The sequence below is a fragment of the Chiloscyllium plagiosum genome, unplaced genomic scaffold (assembly GCF_037043375.1).
Source record: "Chiloscyllium plagiosum isolate Xiang-an unplaced genomic scaffold, Cpla_swu_hap1 HiC_scaffold_3, whole genome shotgun sequence".
Classification (NCBI taxonomy): Eukaryota; Metazoa; Chordata; class Chondrichthyes; order Orectolobiformes; family Hemiscylliidae; genus Chiloscyllium; species Chiloscyllium plagiosum.
In genome coordinates, this window is record NW_028270141.1 from 121305190 (window position 1) to 121324101 (window position 18912).

General features: G+C 38.3%; 1 protein-coding gene across 5 annotated transcripts in view; it reads left to right on the forward strand.

Annotated features, from left to right (window-relative positions):
• Positions 1–18556, forward strand: part of fig4a (FIG4 phosphoinositide 5-phosphatase a) — a 106772-nt gene extending 88216 nt beyond the window's left edge. For all 5 annotated transcript variants that reach the window (XM_043687117.2, XM_043687118.2, XM_087983072.1 and 2 more), the window contains exons 22-24: positions 4302–4381; positions 12285–12374; positions 17910–18556. In XM_043687117.2, coding sequence (XP_043543052.1) covers positions 4302–4381; positions 12285–12374; positions 17910–18087 — 348 coding nt within the window. In that variant the 3' untranslated portion in view covers positions 18088–18556. The remainder of the gene's footprint in view (positions 1–4301; positions 4382–12284; positions 12375–17909) is intronic.
• Positions 18557–18912: the final 356 nt, after the last annotated feature.

The following is an 18912-nucleotide window of genomic DNA, read 5'->3' on the forward strand; positions in this document are numbered from 1 at the left end:
CCCTAAGCAGCATAGCTGCACTTGTACAGCCGCTCTGATATCTTGCACATGGCAGGTGTTGTCAATATGTCGATCCTGTCATTGACTTCTGCTTCTGGAAGCAAGTGGGCAAAAAACTTGGCAGATGGAATACAATTGGGGAGAAAGTAAGTTTATGTACGTTGTCAGAAACAATAGAAGACGTGAATATTATTTAAGTAGAGAAAGTCTGTAGATATCTACACAGAGGGATGTGGAAGTCCTCGTGCGTAAATCACTGAAAACTAGCATCCAAGCTCAATCTGTTATAGTAAAGACAAATTGAATCTTGGCCCTTATTTGGAATGGATGGAATATAAAATTAGAGAAGTTTTGCTAAAACGATGCAAAGCTCTAGATAGATGGCATACTGTATATAGTTTTGATCTCTTTAGCCAAGGAAAAATATACTACTATTGCAAGCAGTCTAGACAAGTTTCACTAAATTGATTTGGATGATGCAATGTTTTGTGAGTAGAGGTTGAATAGCTTAGGCCTGTACTCATTGGAATTAAGAAGAATCGGAGGTGACCTTATTGAAACAAACAATATTCTTAGTGGACTTGACAAAATAGATGCAGAAAGCTTGTTTCCTCTTGTGGGAGAGTAGGACCAGAGAGCATAATCTCGAAGTAAAGGATTCTCCATATAAAGCGCAGATGAGGAGAACTTTCTTCTGAGGGTGTGGATTTGTGGAATTATTCATCTGTCTTGAATGCACTTAATGACGAAGCCCTACAGCCACATTTTTTTAGACAGATTTTTACTCAGTACGGGAACTGGGAGTTGAGGGGAAAGACAGGAATGTGGAGTTGGGGATGATCAGATCAACCATGATCTCATTGAATGACAGAGCAGAATTAAATGGCTGAAAGGCCTATTTCTGCTCCCATGGCTTACGGTCAGTTGGATGATAACATTTCAATTGCTGTTTCTGATTCTGCCTCTACATTTTAATAAATATTCTGCATACTCCAATTAAGATTCCCTCATATAGGTGATAGGAAATGTTCAACAGCCTATCTGCTTCCCTGTGATGTAATGCCTCAGATTTTGCTTTGTGTGGTTTGGAACACTTTCTAACTGGCAGCTGGAAAAAAAAAGCATTTAGCCCACACCTGATCTCACTAATTCTTGGGGTAATGTCCCATTCCAACCTTAAAGCCCTTCTCCTGATCTTACTGATTCTAAGGTGAAAGTTTGCTTTCTTACCCCACTCCCGGACTTGTTGATTTTCCTGAACTACGGGGAGTATTGGATTAATAATCTAGAGAAAGCTAATTGAAGTTCTGATTCCATCAAAATAGTTCTAGGATTAGAATAGATTAGAATTAGATTTTAAAATCAAAAGTCAGGTGCTGCTGTTTTCTAATATCATTTTAGGAAGGGAAAACTGCCTTCCTTATCTGGTCCAGATTATGGTCTGACTTGTGCCCCACTCTATTGTGGTGGCCTCTTAAGTGTCTCATATGAAACCTCTATTTCTGGTTCAAAATGAATGTCCACAGTTACTTTTTCAGGAAATCGAAGGATCTACAATGAAAAACCAATCTTGGCAATAACTTGCTTGTCCTGAGAATGAATAAATAGAAATAAAAATTTGCGAGTCTCTTTCAAACATTCAAAATTCTTTCTTTTATAGTTTAAGGTTCACAATACAGTATTTTTATGCTTTTCAGTCAGAAGTATTCATATATTTTAAATATGAAAGTAAAATTGAAATTTGTTACTGTAAGAACAAATATTAAAGCTCATCTCTAGTTACTTAGTTTTGCACACACTTATCACATGTCTGCATTTATAACTTGTAATCGTGCTAATCCTATGAATTATTTTGCATGTCACAGAGATTGTATGAATATAGTTTGTACTGTGGGAAATTGAATCCCCACATTTGTACATGACAACCAAATCTGCTATCTACTTCCATTTCAATTCTTGCCTTGCGTGCATTGAGAACAGAATTATTATAAAGGTACTGTCATACTCTGCTTGTAATTGCAGCTGTAACCATAATCCCACTTTCAACTTAATTTTGACTTAATTCTCAGGATATTTGTAATCTTGACTAGTTTTAAACCCTTTATTTTGCAAGATTGAAAACACCAAATTTGCACTTTTTCAAAGCAATCTATGTTTGAACCCTGCTGCTAATTGCAATTACTTCATTTTGCCATTATATTGTAATTGTTAAGAAATCTGGACTACACCTTATTTAACAAGAAAATTGCATAACAAAAGAATCATCGTTATTTGAGAGACATTCTAGATTGTTTATGGAAAGGAGTTGATAGAAAACTCCAGACAATGGAAGAATTTTAAAGCCTATCCAGCTGAGAACATGGCTGTCGGTATTGGAACAATTCTAAACTCTGGAATGCACAGTATACCAGAATTGGAGGACAGCATATATCTCAGTGGCTTGTCAAGCTGGAGGAAGATACAGTGGTAGAGGGGCAGTGGAGAGTCATTGAGTCATACAGCATAGAAATAGACCCTTTGGTGCAACTCGTCCATGTCAACCAGGCATCCCAATCTGACCTAGTCCCATTTGCCAGCATTTGGCCCATATTCCTGTAAATATTTCCTATTCATAAACCCATCCAGATGCTTTTTGAATTTTGTAATTGTACCCTCGTCCACCATTCCCTCTGGCAGGTCGTTCTATACACGCACCAACTTTTGTGTGGAAAAGTTACCTCTCAACTCTTTTTCAACTCTTGCCCCTCTCACCTTAAACTTATGCCCACTAGCTTTGGATACCTGCATCCTCGGAGAAATTGTTGCCTATTCACCTTATCCATGATGATTTTATAAACCATTCAGCCTCCAATGTTCCAGGGGTAAATAACCTAGCCTATTCAGCTTCCTCCTATAACTTAAACCCTCCAGTCCTGGCAACATCCTTGTAAATCTTTTCTGCACTCTCTCAGGTTTGACCACCTTCCTACAGAAAGGTGACCAGAATTGTATGCAGCTTTCTAAAAGTGACCTCGCCAATAGTCCTATACAGCCGCAACATTATGTCTCAACTCCTATCCTCAAATGTTCTGATCAATGAAGGCAAGTGTACCAAATGCAACCTTCACCACTCTACCCCCAGCATCTCCTTTTCTGTAATATGAACTCCTTTCAAGACGTCACTGTTTATTTCCCCAAGTTCCCTAGTTTCCATGTCCTTCTCCACAGTAATTATTCACATGAAATATTCATTTAGTAACTCACCCATCTTCTGTAGTTCCACACATAGAAAGCCACATTAATCTTTAAGGGGTCCTGCTCTCTCCCTTGTTACTGTTTTGCCCTTAATGTACTTCTAGAATCTCTTTGGCAAATAGCATTAACGAGAATCAAATTAGCCTTACTCTAATTCAGAACTTTAACTTTTTGATCAGTTCTAACATTTTCCATAAGTATTTTAAAACTAATAGAATTATGATCACTTGCCCCAAAGTGCTCTTCCATTGACACCTCGGTCACTTTCCCTGCCTTATTTCCCATCAGAAGGTCGTGTTGTTCCTTCTCTAGGTACATCCACGTATTGAATAAGGAAGTTTTCTTGTACACATGTAACAAATTCCTCCCCATCAAACCCTTAGATTGGGGCTGTCATAGTGTTATGTTTGGACAGTTAAAATCCCCTACCATTACAACCCTTTCTTACAATATCTGAGATCTTCTTACTTATTTGCTTCTCAATTTCCCACTGTGTTGGAGGGGGGGGCATATAAGACAGTTGCAATAAGGTGATCATCGAACAAAAAAAAAGAAAATATTTGACTAAAGCAGTTGTCTGATGAAGTGGTGGTGCAAGTCAACAAGCACAGAAGCAATGATGGATGAAGTAAATCTGGAACCAGGTAGGTAATGGTGGCAGCATGTGAATGAGCTCGAGTTTGTGGATTTTGATTTGGTTTGATCTATTATTGTCACAGACAGGTAATACTATACAAGTGCATCAGGGTAACAGAAGAGAGTACAAGATACAATGTTTCAGCTGCCAAGAAGATGCAGAGAGAGATCAACATTAAGTGTGTAAATGCACATATTTATTCCTGTTTTGTGCAATTCATTTTGCCTGAGGGAATGAGTTTGTTTTTGACACTTTTCTTCCTTCAAGACTTTGTCCCATGATAATTTTGAAAGATAATTAATCCAAAAGTTAATTGTTGCATAATAAAGGTTCTAATATTTAATCAGGTACAATTGGTCAATTGGTTACTTAGTGAGGAAGGTTTGTGGCATTAATGTTGGTTTAATGTTTGTTGTTTGGCAATTTTCAGGACTCTAGCCAATCTCCAAGGGAGGTGTATATGAATCCTTCTGGGCTTCTATCAGAAGATGATCTTCTCATATACAAAAGGTAAGATAAATTTGGAACAATTGTCCTGAAAAAAGGCTACAATGTAATTGACCCAGTTCTTCAAGTTAATTGAATCACTTCAACATTACCTGAACACCATATCAGATAGATTTGTTTTAACTGAATTTAGTTGTCTCTTAGTGTTTTTCATGTTTTATTTCATCATGAGTATTTCATGACTCCATACTGTGCAATGTATCCTTCTGAGCTTTTATCAGAAGATGATCTTCTCATATACAAAAGGTAAGATAAATTTGGAACAGTTGTCCTGAAAAAAGGCTACAATGCATTTTCTTTTAAATTTGGCTGAGGAATGCATTGATTTTAAATCAATAGACCAGTTCAGTATTTGAATAAATGATTGAGTTCTAACATGGAAATATAGTTTCAAAATCTATCAGTGCTTCCTCATCCTTACCCCCTTTAACATAAATATGTGTCACCAGAAAAGGGAAGTGTTTTAGTTCAGTTGTCATTTGTTTCAAAAGAGGGGAAAACATTTAACTCGGGTGTAGGAAATTAAAGTCATCAAACCTTTTTACTAAATCTAACCTCACAACCTTCTTGCCAAATCCCTCAATCCCTTCTCTCCAAAGAAATACATTAAATATTTTTGAACGTCAGTTCTGAAGAAGTCATGCCAGACTCCAAATATTAACTCTATTTCTTTCCACAGACGCAGGCAGAACTGAGTTTTTCCCACATTCTGTTTCTTTCAGATTTCCAACATCTGCAGTATTTTGCTTTTATTCAAGATATATTTATGTGGTTTGAACTACCACATAAATATAAATATACCACATAAATATATTAGATTACTTACAATCTAATCTAATCTAATGTAAGTAATCTAATATATTTATGTGGTTTGAACTACCATAGTTCTCCATGGCCCCCAATCACAACAATAATGCAAACTCAAAATGCTAAAAGGAAACTATAAGTGTTTTCTGAAGTGATACCAAAAAAATGCTGCAGACATATACCTTGCTCAAATTTCAAGTTACAACTAACTTGCTTTTGTTGTTTTTAAATAATGCACAGTTGATTAATTTGTACTGAATCCATATATTAATCCATTCAGTGTTTGTCAGCTATCTTTACAGCAACTAAATAAATTTATATAATTTCTTCATATACACATCGAATCCTTCCCAGACTTGCATGTTGCACTAATGTAAAGCGCTTGAGAGAATGGGTTTATTTTTAAAGACATAGGTAGTGGCACTTATTTGGGAAAGTTATTAAAAGAGAACAGCAGTTATTTATTAGACTACAAAGACAGAATTTATTAAGTGTGCTCACAAAAAGACAGGAAATCTCTATGTTGACCAGAATCGCAGAAGAGCCTCCACTACAGAAGTACACAGTAGCAAAATTATTATACTGCAGAATTGGGTGCCTTTAAAGTAAGGAAAGTAAATAATTGCATTGGGAAGACATGACAACAAAAGTAGTTTTTGCAAGGAATATGTAATTGCAGAGGTGATAAAAGTAGATCACAAAATTTGACACCTTGGAAAAAGTAGTTTAAGATTTAGAACTGCTTCCAAACTAGGCACTAAGTCGAAACAGAATGGAAATTCATTTTTGTGTTCAGTTGATACCACAGTTGATTACTTTATAATTTGCCAAAGAGTAAAAACAGCAACAGATACTTTTAACAAATCTTTACAAACTTTTGACAAAGTAAGATTTGGAAGAGCACCATTTAACATGAATTCCACATTAGCAGATTCCAAGGATAGTTTAGTTGATGATCTCTACAGATCCTGGAATTTTTAAGTCAGAAATGATATCAGATAGAAACAGTGCTGGAGCAACTCAGCAGGTCTGACAGAATCTGTGGAGACAAGCAGAGGTAATATTGAGTCCAGGATTCCAAAGATAATTCTCTCCCCATAGAAGTTGTATGACTGTTGAGTTTCTCCAGCACTTTGTTGGAGATCTGAAATAAGAACATCCAGCTTTTCTGCTTTTGGAAGAGAGAGAATTGTTGTTGGAATTACTCAAGTCTTTCATATTTACCATATTCCAAATGGTGAGTGAAGCAGAAGTACCAAAATAACACATCAATCCTAAGAGAAGAAGATATAACTTATAATAGGAAATCAGAATTTCATTCTTTTAGGTATTAAAGAAAACCCTAAAAACACCTAACAGGCCAGTACAAACAGTTGGTCAGACTTATAAGAATTAATATCAATACTGTATAGCAAGCAAACCTCACAGGGACAAGTAGTGCCCAATAATTAAATAATGGTAAAAGAATAGGTCACTTACAGAAGATATTGAAAGTAGGACAGTTTGGAGTTAAAGTGACTCAAATTAGTTGATGAGGTAGAAGAAATGCCAAAGCTATTCCTAAGAGAAATAAGTGAACCAACGCAAGCATTTTGGCACAAAAATGTTTACATCAGTTGACACCTACTAATTTTAAGCTTCATACAAAGGCAAGTGTCACTCCTGTTAGAAGCACTGAAGAAACAACAGTGCAATTATCCAGAGGACCAAGATGAAAGGCATGCTATAAGAACCCTGCAAGACAAAGAGTTTGAAATTGTATTTGTATTGAACAATCTCTACTCTGAAGTATTCTTACACTGTTCAGTTCCTCCAACATTTTTTTGTTCCCTTTACTAATACTCCAGCCTCCATTTTTCCAGTGGTCCAATGTCCATTCTTACCTTTTTGATGTCTAAAAATAAATTCTTGCAATCTTTTTATATTACTAGTTGGCTTACTGTCATATTTCATCATCTCCCCTTCCATTGCTTTTTAGCTATCCTCTGCTGGATTTTAAAGGTTTCCCAATCCTCTGGCTTCCCATTAATCTTCACCATGTTGTATACTTGCTCTTTTACTTTTGTACTGTCTCTAAATTCCATTGTCAGCCATGGTTGCCTCATCCTCCTCTTAGTATGTTTTTTCTTTCTTGGGATGAGTTTTCTGCTGTGCTTCCCAAATAACCTTCAGAAACCCTTGCCATTACTGCTGTAGCACCTTCTCTCCTAGACTCTTCTTACAGTCAACTAAGGCCAGTTTCTGCCCTCATGTCTATGAAGTTACCTTTTACTGAATTATAATGCCATTATATCTGACACCAGCTTCTCCCTCTGAAACTGCAGGGTGACTACACCCAAGGGTTCCTTCACCTTAAGCTCCTTAATCAAATCTTCATTACACATCACCAAAACCAGAATTGCCTATTCCCTAATGGGCTCTACCAACTGCTTCAAAAAAGAACTCCAAGACATTCCACAAATTTCTTTTCTTGTGATCTGCTACCAATATGATTTTCTCAGTCCACCTTCATATTGAAGTTCCCAATGATTATTTTAACAGTGCCTTTCTTACATGCCTTTATCTCCTGATTTATTTTCTTCTCCACATTCTGGTTACTGCTAAGAGGCCTGTATACAACTCATTTTAGGGTCTTTTCCTTTATGGTTCCTCAACTCTATCCACACAGGTTGTATGCCTTCCAACTCCTTATCACTTCCAGCTATCAATTTCATTTCATTTCATTTCATTTCATTCCTTACTAACAAGGCAACACTGCCCACTCTGCCCATCTGCCTGTTCTTTCAATAGGATGTGTTTTTTGGATATTTAGTTCCCAGCCCTGATCCCCTTGTAGTCACGTCTGCTTGTTTCATGTACTGTGTTCTTTTAAGTATAACACCCTCAGTCCTGTGTTAACAGCCTCTCTTAAACTTTAATAATTTTTCCAGAGATCCCTAGTCCTTAGCTTAAAGTCCTCATTGTGATTTCCCGGCGTGATTCAGGTAGAATCTGTCCTATTGGAACAACTCCCTCCTTCTTCAGTACTGGTGCCAATATCCCATAAATTCAAACCTGTCTCCCACACCAATCTTTGAGCCACGTGTTTACCGCAAACCTTGTAGACCCTGTGCCAATTTGCTCATGGCTCAGGTAGTTATCTGGAGATTGTCACTTTTTCAGATTCTGCTTTTTAAGTTCAATCCTACTAAACACAGTGTCTAGGTAACTCATTTGTTCAGCAGAACTTTTTTCCTCTTTTTACCTGTATCATTGTTTCGCACATAGATGACAACAACTGAATCTTTCTCCACCCAATCCAAGTTCCTCTGCAGTCTAGATGAGCTATATTGAGCCCAGGCACTAAACAGGCTGCAAAGTCTTCAGGACTCTTGATTCTGGTCACAGAGAACAGTGTCTATTTCCAATTAAACAAAATTTCTCTTTTGTTGCCCCTCTTGAATAGGTCTGTACACCATGGTGCAATGGTCAGTCTGCTCATTCTCCCTCCAGGTCCCACTCTCATCCACACAGGGAGCAAGAATCTCTAACCTATTAGACAAGCTCAGGTGCTGAGGCTCCTTCAGCACTACCTTCTGGATGCCTCCACCTGTCTTGTTTGTAGTCACACCATCCCTGACCGCTGATTGCATCCAAGTGGTGTAACTATCTGCTGATAGTGTCCTGGAAACTCTCTCCCTTTATGATGTGTCACAATGTTCAAGGTTCAGGCTGCAGCTCCTCCACTAAGAGTCCGAGTTCCACGAGCAACCAACACTTGCTACAGATGAGATCTCTGTGAACCACAATGAAGTCCATCATCTCCCACGTCATGCAGTTACAAGACATTGCCTGGCACTGTATCTCTATTTTAATTACTTTGTTGTTTTTGATTTTTTTAAATTTTCTTTTAAATTTCATTTTTTTTTTAGTTTGTACCCTGTAAATGCTTCCATTTTTATTTTCCATTGAAAGTAACCTAGAGTGCTTTCTGGTATAATGAGTGTTTCATCAACAAATATAGCAAATTAGCTATAGCATGATTGATGAATTGTGTTATCCAAACAGCACACACAATCTTTCCACTGAAGATGTATAATGATTTTCTATAGTGATCTTCTACCATGCAGTTTTCTATAGAAGGTTGCCGAAGAACGCAACTGTCACATTACATCAGAATGCGCTGTATAATAGAGTCAAATTTAGTATGTCGCCAACCAATAAACTTACAATTTACCCGTGATGTCAGTCTTTTGTGCTGGGCCCCTGATCCGGGACTTCAATTTACGTGTTTAATAAAAGTCTTCACAAACTACAAGCCAAAAAAGTAAAACCTCTTCACCTCTGCACTGAATTATCATGCTGCCTCTCAGTTCCTTGAACTATATTCTTATTCGGCTGTGTCTCGCTTTGGATGTGATTACTCCTTCCTAACCATGGAAGGCTCACTGATCAAGCATTTCCAAAAGGCTCTCTTCTAAATAGACCTGCAGTGAGCTGAGATGACTCATAGTAGTTGACCTTCAATAGAAAGTAACACCTATTAAAGCCATTTAGGTTGATTGACTGAAAACCGTTAAAGCAAAAGGTAGACTTAAGTTTGGAAAATGAAAACCATCTTATCCCTGGGGGGTGCAGTCAAAGTTTAAGAAGAGGTGGCCGTGGGGAGGAGAGCATCTTTCCACCAGAAACTTTGAGACTGTTTTCTCCTGACACAGATGAGAACCGACTTGTGCATTTCTCGTACTCACTGGTTCAGGTTCACATATGCTATATCTCTTTGCCCTCAGTCAGCTGAGTTAGCTACTTTATTGACAAAGTTAAACATCACACAACACCAGGTTATCGTCCAACAGGTTTATTTGGAAGCACTAGCTTTCGGAGAGCTGCTCCTACATGAGATGATTGTGGAGAATAAGATTGTAAGACACAGACCTTATGGCAAAAGTTTACAATTATATATTGAAAAAGACCTGGATTGTTTGTTAAGTCTCTTATCTTTTAAAATGACCATGTTGGTTTCAGTTCTTTCATATGTAAATCACAAAACTTTTTTTTTAAAAGTTATATTCTCAAGTGAATTTTAACAATTGGTGTTATGTCGGCCCAGATAATGCATTGAAGGTGTGGAATGCATTGAAGGTGTGAGCTGCCCTGTGTGAGACTGCCCTATGCCACAATGGTCAGACTGGTTCTAATCTAAAAAACGGATTTACAGAATCTTACATGGATTCATGCAGTTTTTGAGCAAAGTAAAATGTAATTCTGCAAGTACAACTTCACCCTACAAACTTAGATATGTATGTGTGCATATGGGTGTGGGCGGGGGAGGGTGATATGAGTGTCTGTGACAGTGTGTGTATATGTGTGTATGTGTGTGTGTGTGTGTGTGTGCGCGCGCACACGCGCATATAGTGCAATGGGGTCACCTGTAGTGTGACATGAACCCGAGATCTCGGATGAGGCTATCCCTATGGGTACCGAACTTGGCTACCTGAATGTTCAACCTCGGACCTTCGGGTGACTGTCATCCAAGGTGGACTTCAGAACAAACAACAAAGAAAAGTGGCCGAGCAGAGGCTGATAGCCAAGTTCAGTACCCATGGAGATGGCCTCAGCTGGGACTTGGGTTCATGTCACTCTACAGGTGACCCCATTGCACCATACAAGCAGACACTCACACAGACACTCCTACGTAACGGACACTCATACACACACCCTCTCACAGACTTCTACCCCTTTACACACACACACACACACATAAGTTTGTGGGGTGAATTTGTACTTGCTGAATTACGTTTTGCTTTGCTCAAAAACTACATGAATCCATGTAAAATTCTGTAAATCCATTTTGCACAGAGCAGCTTACACCTTCAATGCATTATCTAGGCCAACATGACACCAATTGTTAAAGTTCACTTGAGAATGTAGCTTCTTAAAAAAGAGTTTCACGATTTATATATGAAAGAACTGAAAACAACATGGTCATTCTAAAAGATGAAAGACTTAACAAACAATCCAGGTCTTTTTCAATATATTATTTCAGTTACATCACACTAAACTTTTGCGATAAATTCTGTGTCTTACAATCTTATTCTTCGCAACCACCTGATGAAGGTGCAGCGCTCCTAAAGCTAGAGTTTCCAAATAAACCTGTTGGACTATAACCTGGTGTTGTGTGATCTTTAACTTCCTGCGCCCCAGTCCAACACGGGCGTCTCTAAATCATGAATTTTATACAGTACTTTTAAAATGGAGAAACAAAAAAAAGATTTACCAGTTCTATGCTTCCAAATTCCCCAACCTGGAAGGAAGATGATAGGAACAAAGATACATGGTGGGTCTTTCAACAGGGTGACTGTGATGGTGCACCAAACAACATTTATTTTAGATCTTAAAATATTTGAATTTTTCTGTACAATTAACTTTTCTATCAGTTGCCTGATGTGCTGCTTGAGTAAATGTCCTCTGCTACAGTGTCATGGAAAAAAAAACAGTGCAACATTTAGACTATAGTCATACCACAGTACGTATCCAAGTTTACCCATGAGAATTCCATGATGATCTTCTAAATCATATTTAATTTACAAATTGGGACCAATTTTTTGGGATGGATGCCTTTTGTAAGGTAGAACTTCACAATGCTAAATGCTGGTCTGCTAAATACCATTGACTTATCAAAGGCTTTTCAGATTTCTGGTATTTCAATTTTCAATTTGCTTACTGTGCCACGAAATGTTAAATATATCACTTGTCTTATGTTAGTTCTGCTATAGTACCTGTATCCATTAGCCAGTGATGAATTCCTCCGACTGTTAGTTATCATCAATACCATTTGTAGCAATTCAGAATGAAAAGAATTTAAGTCTTTTGTAAATAAAGTGCAGAATTGGAAACAAAGTTGAGAGTTCCAGTTGTAAAGGGTTTTGTCAATTGCTGCTCAAACGTTTTGCACCAATTAGTGCAACCATTTTCTAGTGAGATGGGTATAAGTAATTAAATGAACATTATTAGATTTTGTAATCCATTGGTTTTTAGTTTTAAAAATAATATCCGAACAGGATAAAGTGTCTCTGGCTCTAGTTGAAAAATGTTTAACAATGCTGTGCTTTTACAACAGATTTGTTTATTTGGGTCAAAACCAGCATAAGGTTGACATATGCAGCCAACAAAGCAATGCAAAGGAACTAGACAACATGATGACCATCATGTAAGTTTCAAGCAATTACTACATTTGTTTTTATGTATGTCCTTAAGCAATCTTTCACACAACCTTTTATATAAGCCTGCAAATACACTCACTACAGTTCACCATAACTCTCATCCTTCAGACTCCAATGTTTGATTTTTATCCTTTAACTCTCTGAGCACAAAACTGAAAACATTTCGCAAATCAAATAATCCACCAATCCACAATTACTATTCAATCTCTACATTTAGCAAATTAAACAAAAAAGTTTGGCACTACACTTTTTGTTTTGATTGGGTGCCATGTGCACAAATGTAATCTGTTTAATTTCATACCTGAAGGACTTCATCCTTTCACCTCCACAATGCAGTATTCCCTCACTTACTGCGTAAGAGTGATAGGTTTAATTATCTGAAGTATGGGAGTGTTGCTTGAACTCAAATCACAAGAGGAATTCATTGTTAATGGTACTAATTATTGCAGTACGGTTTGAATAAAAGACAGTTTTGAGATTTTGATATTTATGTACAAAGTATTTGGTAAGTTAAGTATAACTTCATGCATATTGACATTGCAGATTGCATAATAGAGTCATAGAGATGTACAGCATGGAAACAGACCCTTCGGTCCACCCCGTCCATACCGTCCAGATATCCCAACCCAATCTAGTCCCACCTGCCAGCACCCGACCCATATCCCTCCAAACCCTTCCTATTCATATACCCATCCAAATGCCTCTTAAGTGTTGCAATTGTACCAGCCTCCACCACTTCCTCTGGCAGCTCATTCCATATACGTACCACCCTTTGGTGAAAAAGTTGCCCTTAGGTCTCTTTTATATTTTTCCCCTCTCACCTAAACCTACGTCCTCTAGTTCTGGACTCCCCAACCCCAGGGAAATGGCTTTGTCTATATACCCTATCCATGCCCCTCATAATTTTGTAAACCCCTATAAGGTCACCCCTCAGCCTCTGAAGCTTCAGGGAAAACAGTCCCAGTCTGATCAGCCTCTCCCTATAGCTCAAATCCTCCAACCTTGGCAATACCCTTGTAAATCTTTTCTGAACCCTTCACAACATCTTTCCGGTAGGAAGGAGACCAGAATTGCACGCAATATTCCAACAGTGGCCTAACTAATGTCCTATACAGCCGCAAAATGACCTCCCAACTCCTGTACTCAATACTCTGACCAATAAAGGAAAGCATACCAAAAGCCTTCTTCACTATCCTATCTACCTGCGACTCCGCCTTCAAGGAGCTATGAACCTGCCCTCTAAGGTCTCTTTGTTCAGCAACACTCCCTAGGACCTTACCATTAAGTGTATGAGTCCTGCTAAGATTTGCTTTCCCAAAATGCAGCACCTCGCACTTATCTGAATTAAACTGTATCTGCCACTTCTCAGCCCATTGGTCCATCTGGTCCAGATCCTTTTGTAATCTGAGGTAACGCTCTTCGCTGTCCACTACACCTCCAATTTTGGTGTCATCTGCAAACTTACTAATTGTACCTCTTATGCTCACACCCAAATCATTTATGTAAATGACAAAAAGTAGAGGACCCAGCACTGATCCTTGTGGCACTCCACTGGTCACAGGCCTCCAGTCTGAATAATGCTTTATCATTAAATATTTACAGTCTATTATGTTTGCACAATTTGCTATTTTGTTAAGAAAATTACAGAAGTTGCACAGAGATGTTCTATAAAGTTAAATTTTGAAAGGTTAATTGTTATAAAATGCTGATAGCTAAGAGGTACTAGGCATTCCTATTCTGTAAATCTATATGTTAAGCCTATTCAACCTTGATTCCAATTTATACAAGGTTTACATTATATAGCTTTATCAATGTAAATGGAAACAAATTTTCAATTATTAATTACACTGCCAGATTGTCCATATTTATACTCAATTTCACAATCTGGTGCAAAACTTCCCTGTGCAACTTTGAAATTGCCTTGAGTACAGCTATAAGCTCTCAAAATGTATGTAAAATCATATTAATTTATGGACTAAAGGAATGGATTGAACACCAGCTTTCCAACTTTCAACTTGGCTTTGAATCCAATCTTAATTGATTGACTGGGTGAAGTTATACAAGTCGAATGTGAATTTAGTTTTGAAAAGCCCAGATTTCTTTTCAGAATTTCCTCATTCCCAGGACCTCTGATTCTAGGCCTAAGCTTGTTACTCATCCATGAATTGTATTGTGTCAATGTTACTTTTGTGCCTGAACTATCAGAACTGGACACACTACTCGAGATTTGGCCTGATCAGAGCACAATACAGAATTTCCCAATTACAATCCCAATAACATGGAGATCTTATTGGATCTGCTGATTGCTTGTGTTATAATCTGTGGAGATCGACACAGGACAAAATTGTACTTTTCAAATGGAAGAAACTGGTGAAAAGCGAAATCTTGTCTAATACTTTTATTGTCACAATCAAGCCAAATTCAGCAGAAACAATGTGAATTAATGAGCAAATTGCATTCAGTACAAACTTACAAATTACTTTTTAAACAGCTGATACAATAAAGAGAGATTTCTCGGGTAGTCCCACCAGCGTACATAGCAACCACTGAATCTCTAGTGATTTTATTCTTCCCCAATAGGGTTTTGGTCCCCTCATTCTTAAAAGACTTTGGTGGGCAGCCTTGTCTGGCAGTCATGATGTCGAGCTGTTGGTGCAGGAACTGGGGTACACAAGTTTAAAAATCACACAACACCAGGTTATATTCCAACAGCTTGTTCTTCCAAATAAACCTCTCGTACAATAACCTGTCCACAGAAAAACAACACACATGGACCAAATACTTAACTTCAGCAGCAATCATCCCAACACACACAAATGGAGCTGTGTCAAGACATAATTTCGACAAGCTACATCACACTGCAGCACCCAAGAACTACAAAAAGCAGAAGAAAAACGTCGATACAACGTTTTCAAGAAAAACGGATACACAAAAAACACAATCTGCTGATCCCTCGGAAACAAACCCAAACGAGCAGACACAGTGCAACCAGAAACTATAGCCGCATTACCTTCCATAAAGACATATCAGAAATGACTTCCAGACTACTCAGACTCTTTGGCATCATGGTCACCCACCAACCTACCAAAACACTTAAACAGCGATTAATTAACCTAAAGGATACATTAGAAACCACCAGCAAAGCTAAAGTTATTTACAAGAAACCATGCAAGAACTGTTTTTTTAAAAAAAAACACCACATCAGGCAAACTAGCAAGAAACTTGCCACCAGGATACAAAAACACCAACTGGCCACCGAAAGACACGACCCACTATTATTAGTTTCTATACATACAGACAAACAAGGCCACCACTTTGACTGGGACGACACATACTTCCTCAGACAGGCGAAACAAAGACACGCACGAGAATTCTTAGAGACATAGTATTCTAACCAGAATTCCATAAATAAACACATCAATTTAGATCCTATCTACCTTCCCTTGAAAAAGAGAACCAGAAATGACAGCTCCACATCATGACTGCCAGACAGGACTGTCCACCAAAGTTCTATAAGAATGAGGGGACCAAAACCTTATTGGGGAAGAATAAAATCACTAGAGATTCAGTGGTTCCTATGTATGACAACCACCTGACGAAGGAGCAGCGCTCCAAAAGCTAGTGTGCTTCCAATTAAACCTGTTGGACTATAACCTGGTGTTGTGTGATTTTTAACAGAAATTACATCATTCACCTTAAGAAACCAAGACCTATAAATAGAGGGACAGGACATACCACCAACGCTTCACCGGAGACTCTCACTGGTGATAATACCTAATATGGTGACAGAACATCTGAAAACAAACCTTCAAGCTCAGCAAGCTAACTTACATACTTATCATTAACCTGAGCTATAGACCTTCTCAAAAATCACTAATTGATTTGAAATATCCATAGAATCCCTACAGTATGGAAACAGGCCATTTGGCCCACACTGACCCTCCAAAGAGTATTCCACCCAGACCCATTCACCTACCCTATTACTTTATATTTACCCCAGACTAATGCATCTAGCCTACACATCCCTGAGCACTGTGGGCATCTTTGGATTGTGGGAGGAAACCAGAGCACCTGGAGAAACTCCACACAAACAGTCACCCAAGGCTAGAATTGAACCTGGGTCCCTGGTGCTGTGAGGCAGCAATTCTAACCACTGAGCCACCCTGTTGAACTCTTCCACTATATCCTTGTACCCCAACACTATCTCCCTAGATTCATTTTATAAGGAGCTTAGGTTCACTTTGACCTCTGTCTTCTTGTTTTATACTTAAAGAAGCTTATATTGTCAGTTTTTATATTCCTCCCATGTTTTCCCTTGTACTTAATTTCATCATGCTATCTGTTGGTTGATATAATTTTGTAGTGTTGGAGGCCTATACACTTAACGTAACAATCTCCTTTTTTCCCATGCTGCTTATTTTTTACCTCCACCGAATGAGCGCTACATCATCATAAATTCACATCATCTCTCTCATAACTGTTCTCATTTCATTTTTTTTACTAACAGTATTACACCACCATATTTTCCTTCTCTCCTGTCTTTTTGAAAGGTCAAAATATCCCTGAATGTTAAGTTCCCAGTTTTGAACTCCTCATAACCATGTTTTCAGAATGGCTGTGAGATCATTTCCATTTACCTTTATTTGCGTCATTGGCTCACTAGCTTATTCTGAATGCTTATGCATTAAGGTACAAAGCCTTAAGGGTTGTCTTTTCTGACATCTAATCGTCCTGACTTTCCTTTGTACTCTGGCCCTATTTTCCTCTTGTTCTTGATTACCATGTCTACCCATTTTTGCAATTTATTATTCTTTATCACTTTCCTTGACTTGCTCTCCTGTCACCCTGTTTAGATTCCCATCCCCAGCCATTTATTTTAAACCCACCTCAACCACACTTGCAAATGCTGTCCCTATGACATCAGTCCCAGTCCTACCCATGTGTTATGCATCCAATTTGTACTAGTCCTGGTGTCCCAATAATCTGAAAATCTTCCCTCTTGCACCATCTTTCCAGCTACATATTCATCTGATACATCTTGATGTTTCTATCCTGACTTGCACATGGCACGTGACCCTGAGATCGCAATCTTTGAGGTCCTACTTTCCAACTTCCTAGTGCCCTATGTTTGAATTTTAGGTCTGCTTCCCTTTTTTGTGATTGTCATTGGTACTAATGTGTACCATGACCATTGGTTGTTCCCCCTCCACCTCCAAAATGGCCTGTAGTCACACCTAGACATTCTTAACCTAGCACCAGGGAGAACACAATGTCCTGGAGTCATGTTTGCAGCTATTTATTCCCCTTATAACTGAATCCCCTATAACTTGCATTTCCAAATTTTCATCTCCTTTCCAGCGGAGCCAAATATGGTGCAACTGATTTGGCTGTTCCTGCTTTTCCCCCGACAGCTGTAGCCAAGTTAGGTGCTGAATCTGGAATCTAGCTTGCACTCATCACTGGAAGGCAGTGTGTCATCATTGAGGCTAGCTGTCATTGTTTGTGTTTTGTTCCTTTTTTAGGGAAGCAGTCTCTTTATTTTCTCAAGACAGTATTTATGAGATGCATCTGGCTGACCTGGACAGAAAATCAAAGGAAGTATTTGATTCCCATATCCAGACTGGAAAAGGCATTATACAACCTATGTGCAAGGATGACATAATTGTCTACAGAGAATACATTAGAAACAGATACATGTGAAGAAACTCATCAAGACAGCCCAATACATCTTAAATTAGAGGTTAGAATGTCATTTCATCAGAGACAATTTCCAGGAATAATTGTCTTCTATACAGGATGTGACACTTTCAGAGCATAATTTTATTTTCTGCATCCCATTCATACAATTGTATTTAGGTCATAAGTACTGCATTATGTATTATGCCAAGGGGATGAAAACAATGGGCTGTGTGTGACATTAATCAGTAATGGACTTCATTTCAGGACAAGCTTGTTATATTTGAAAATGTGTCTCTTGCGTCAATTTTGCTTTGTTAAACCAGGGTATAAGTTATTGAAGATTGAATATGGAGTTAATTGACACTCCTGATTCTTTAGATATTTAAAAATAATGTTTGGATTTGTAATAATGCATTATATGCCAATGGTGCTCAGTACTGATGACACATCTTTCCTTTGAGTTCTCATTAAAGAAACCACTTTAAAGTTAGCCGTTTTCTTTCTTTGTTCACTTTTATGTGAGAAATATTTCATTTTCTTGGGCAGTAAGTAGTAGCCGTCTTGTTTTTTAGTTTACACTGCTGCCTCACAGCACCAGGGACCTGGGTTCGATTCCACCTTTGGACGACTGTCTGTGAAGCTTGCAAAATCTTTCGGTGTCTTTTGACACATGGTCCTTACCGTGTGTCAGTTTGGCTTAGAATGGAAATAATGATCGTGGTAGACAGGGTTTACCATTGGGACCACACCATACTCCTTCCCTCACACTGCATCCTGCTTTCGTCCACTCGCGCTTTTCTTCCGGTGTGGCCTGTGACTGTAACTCCCGTATGTCTGCTGTTGGGG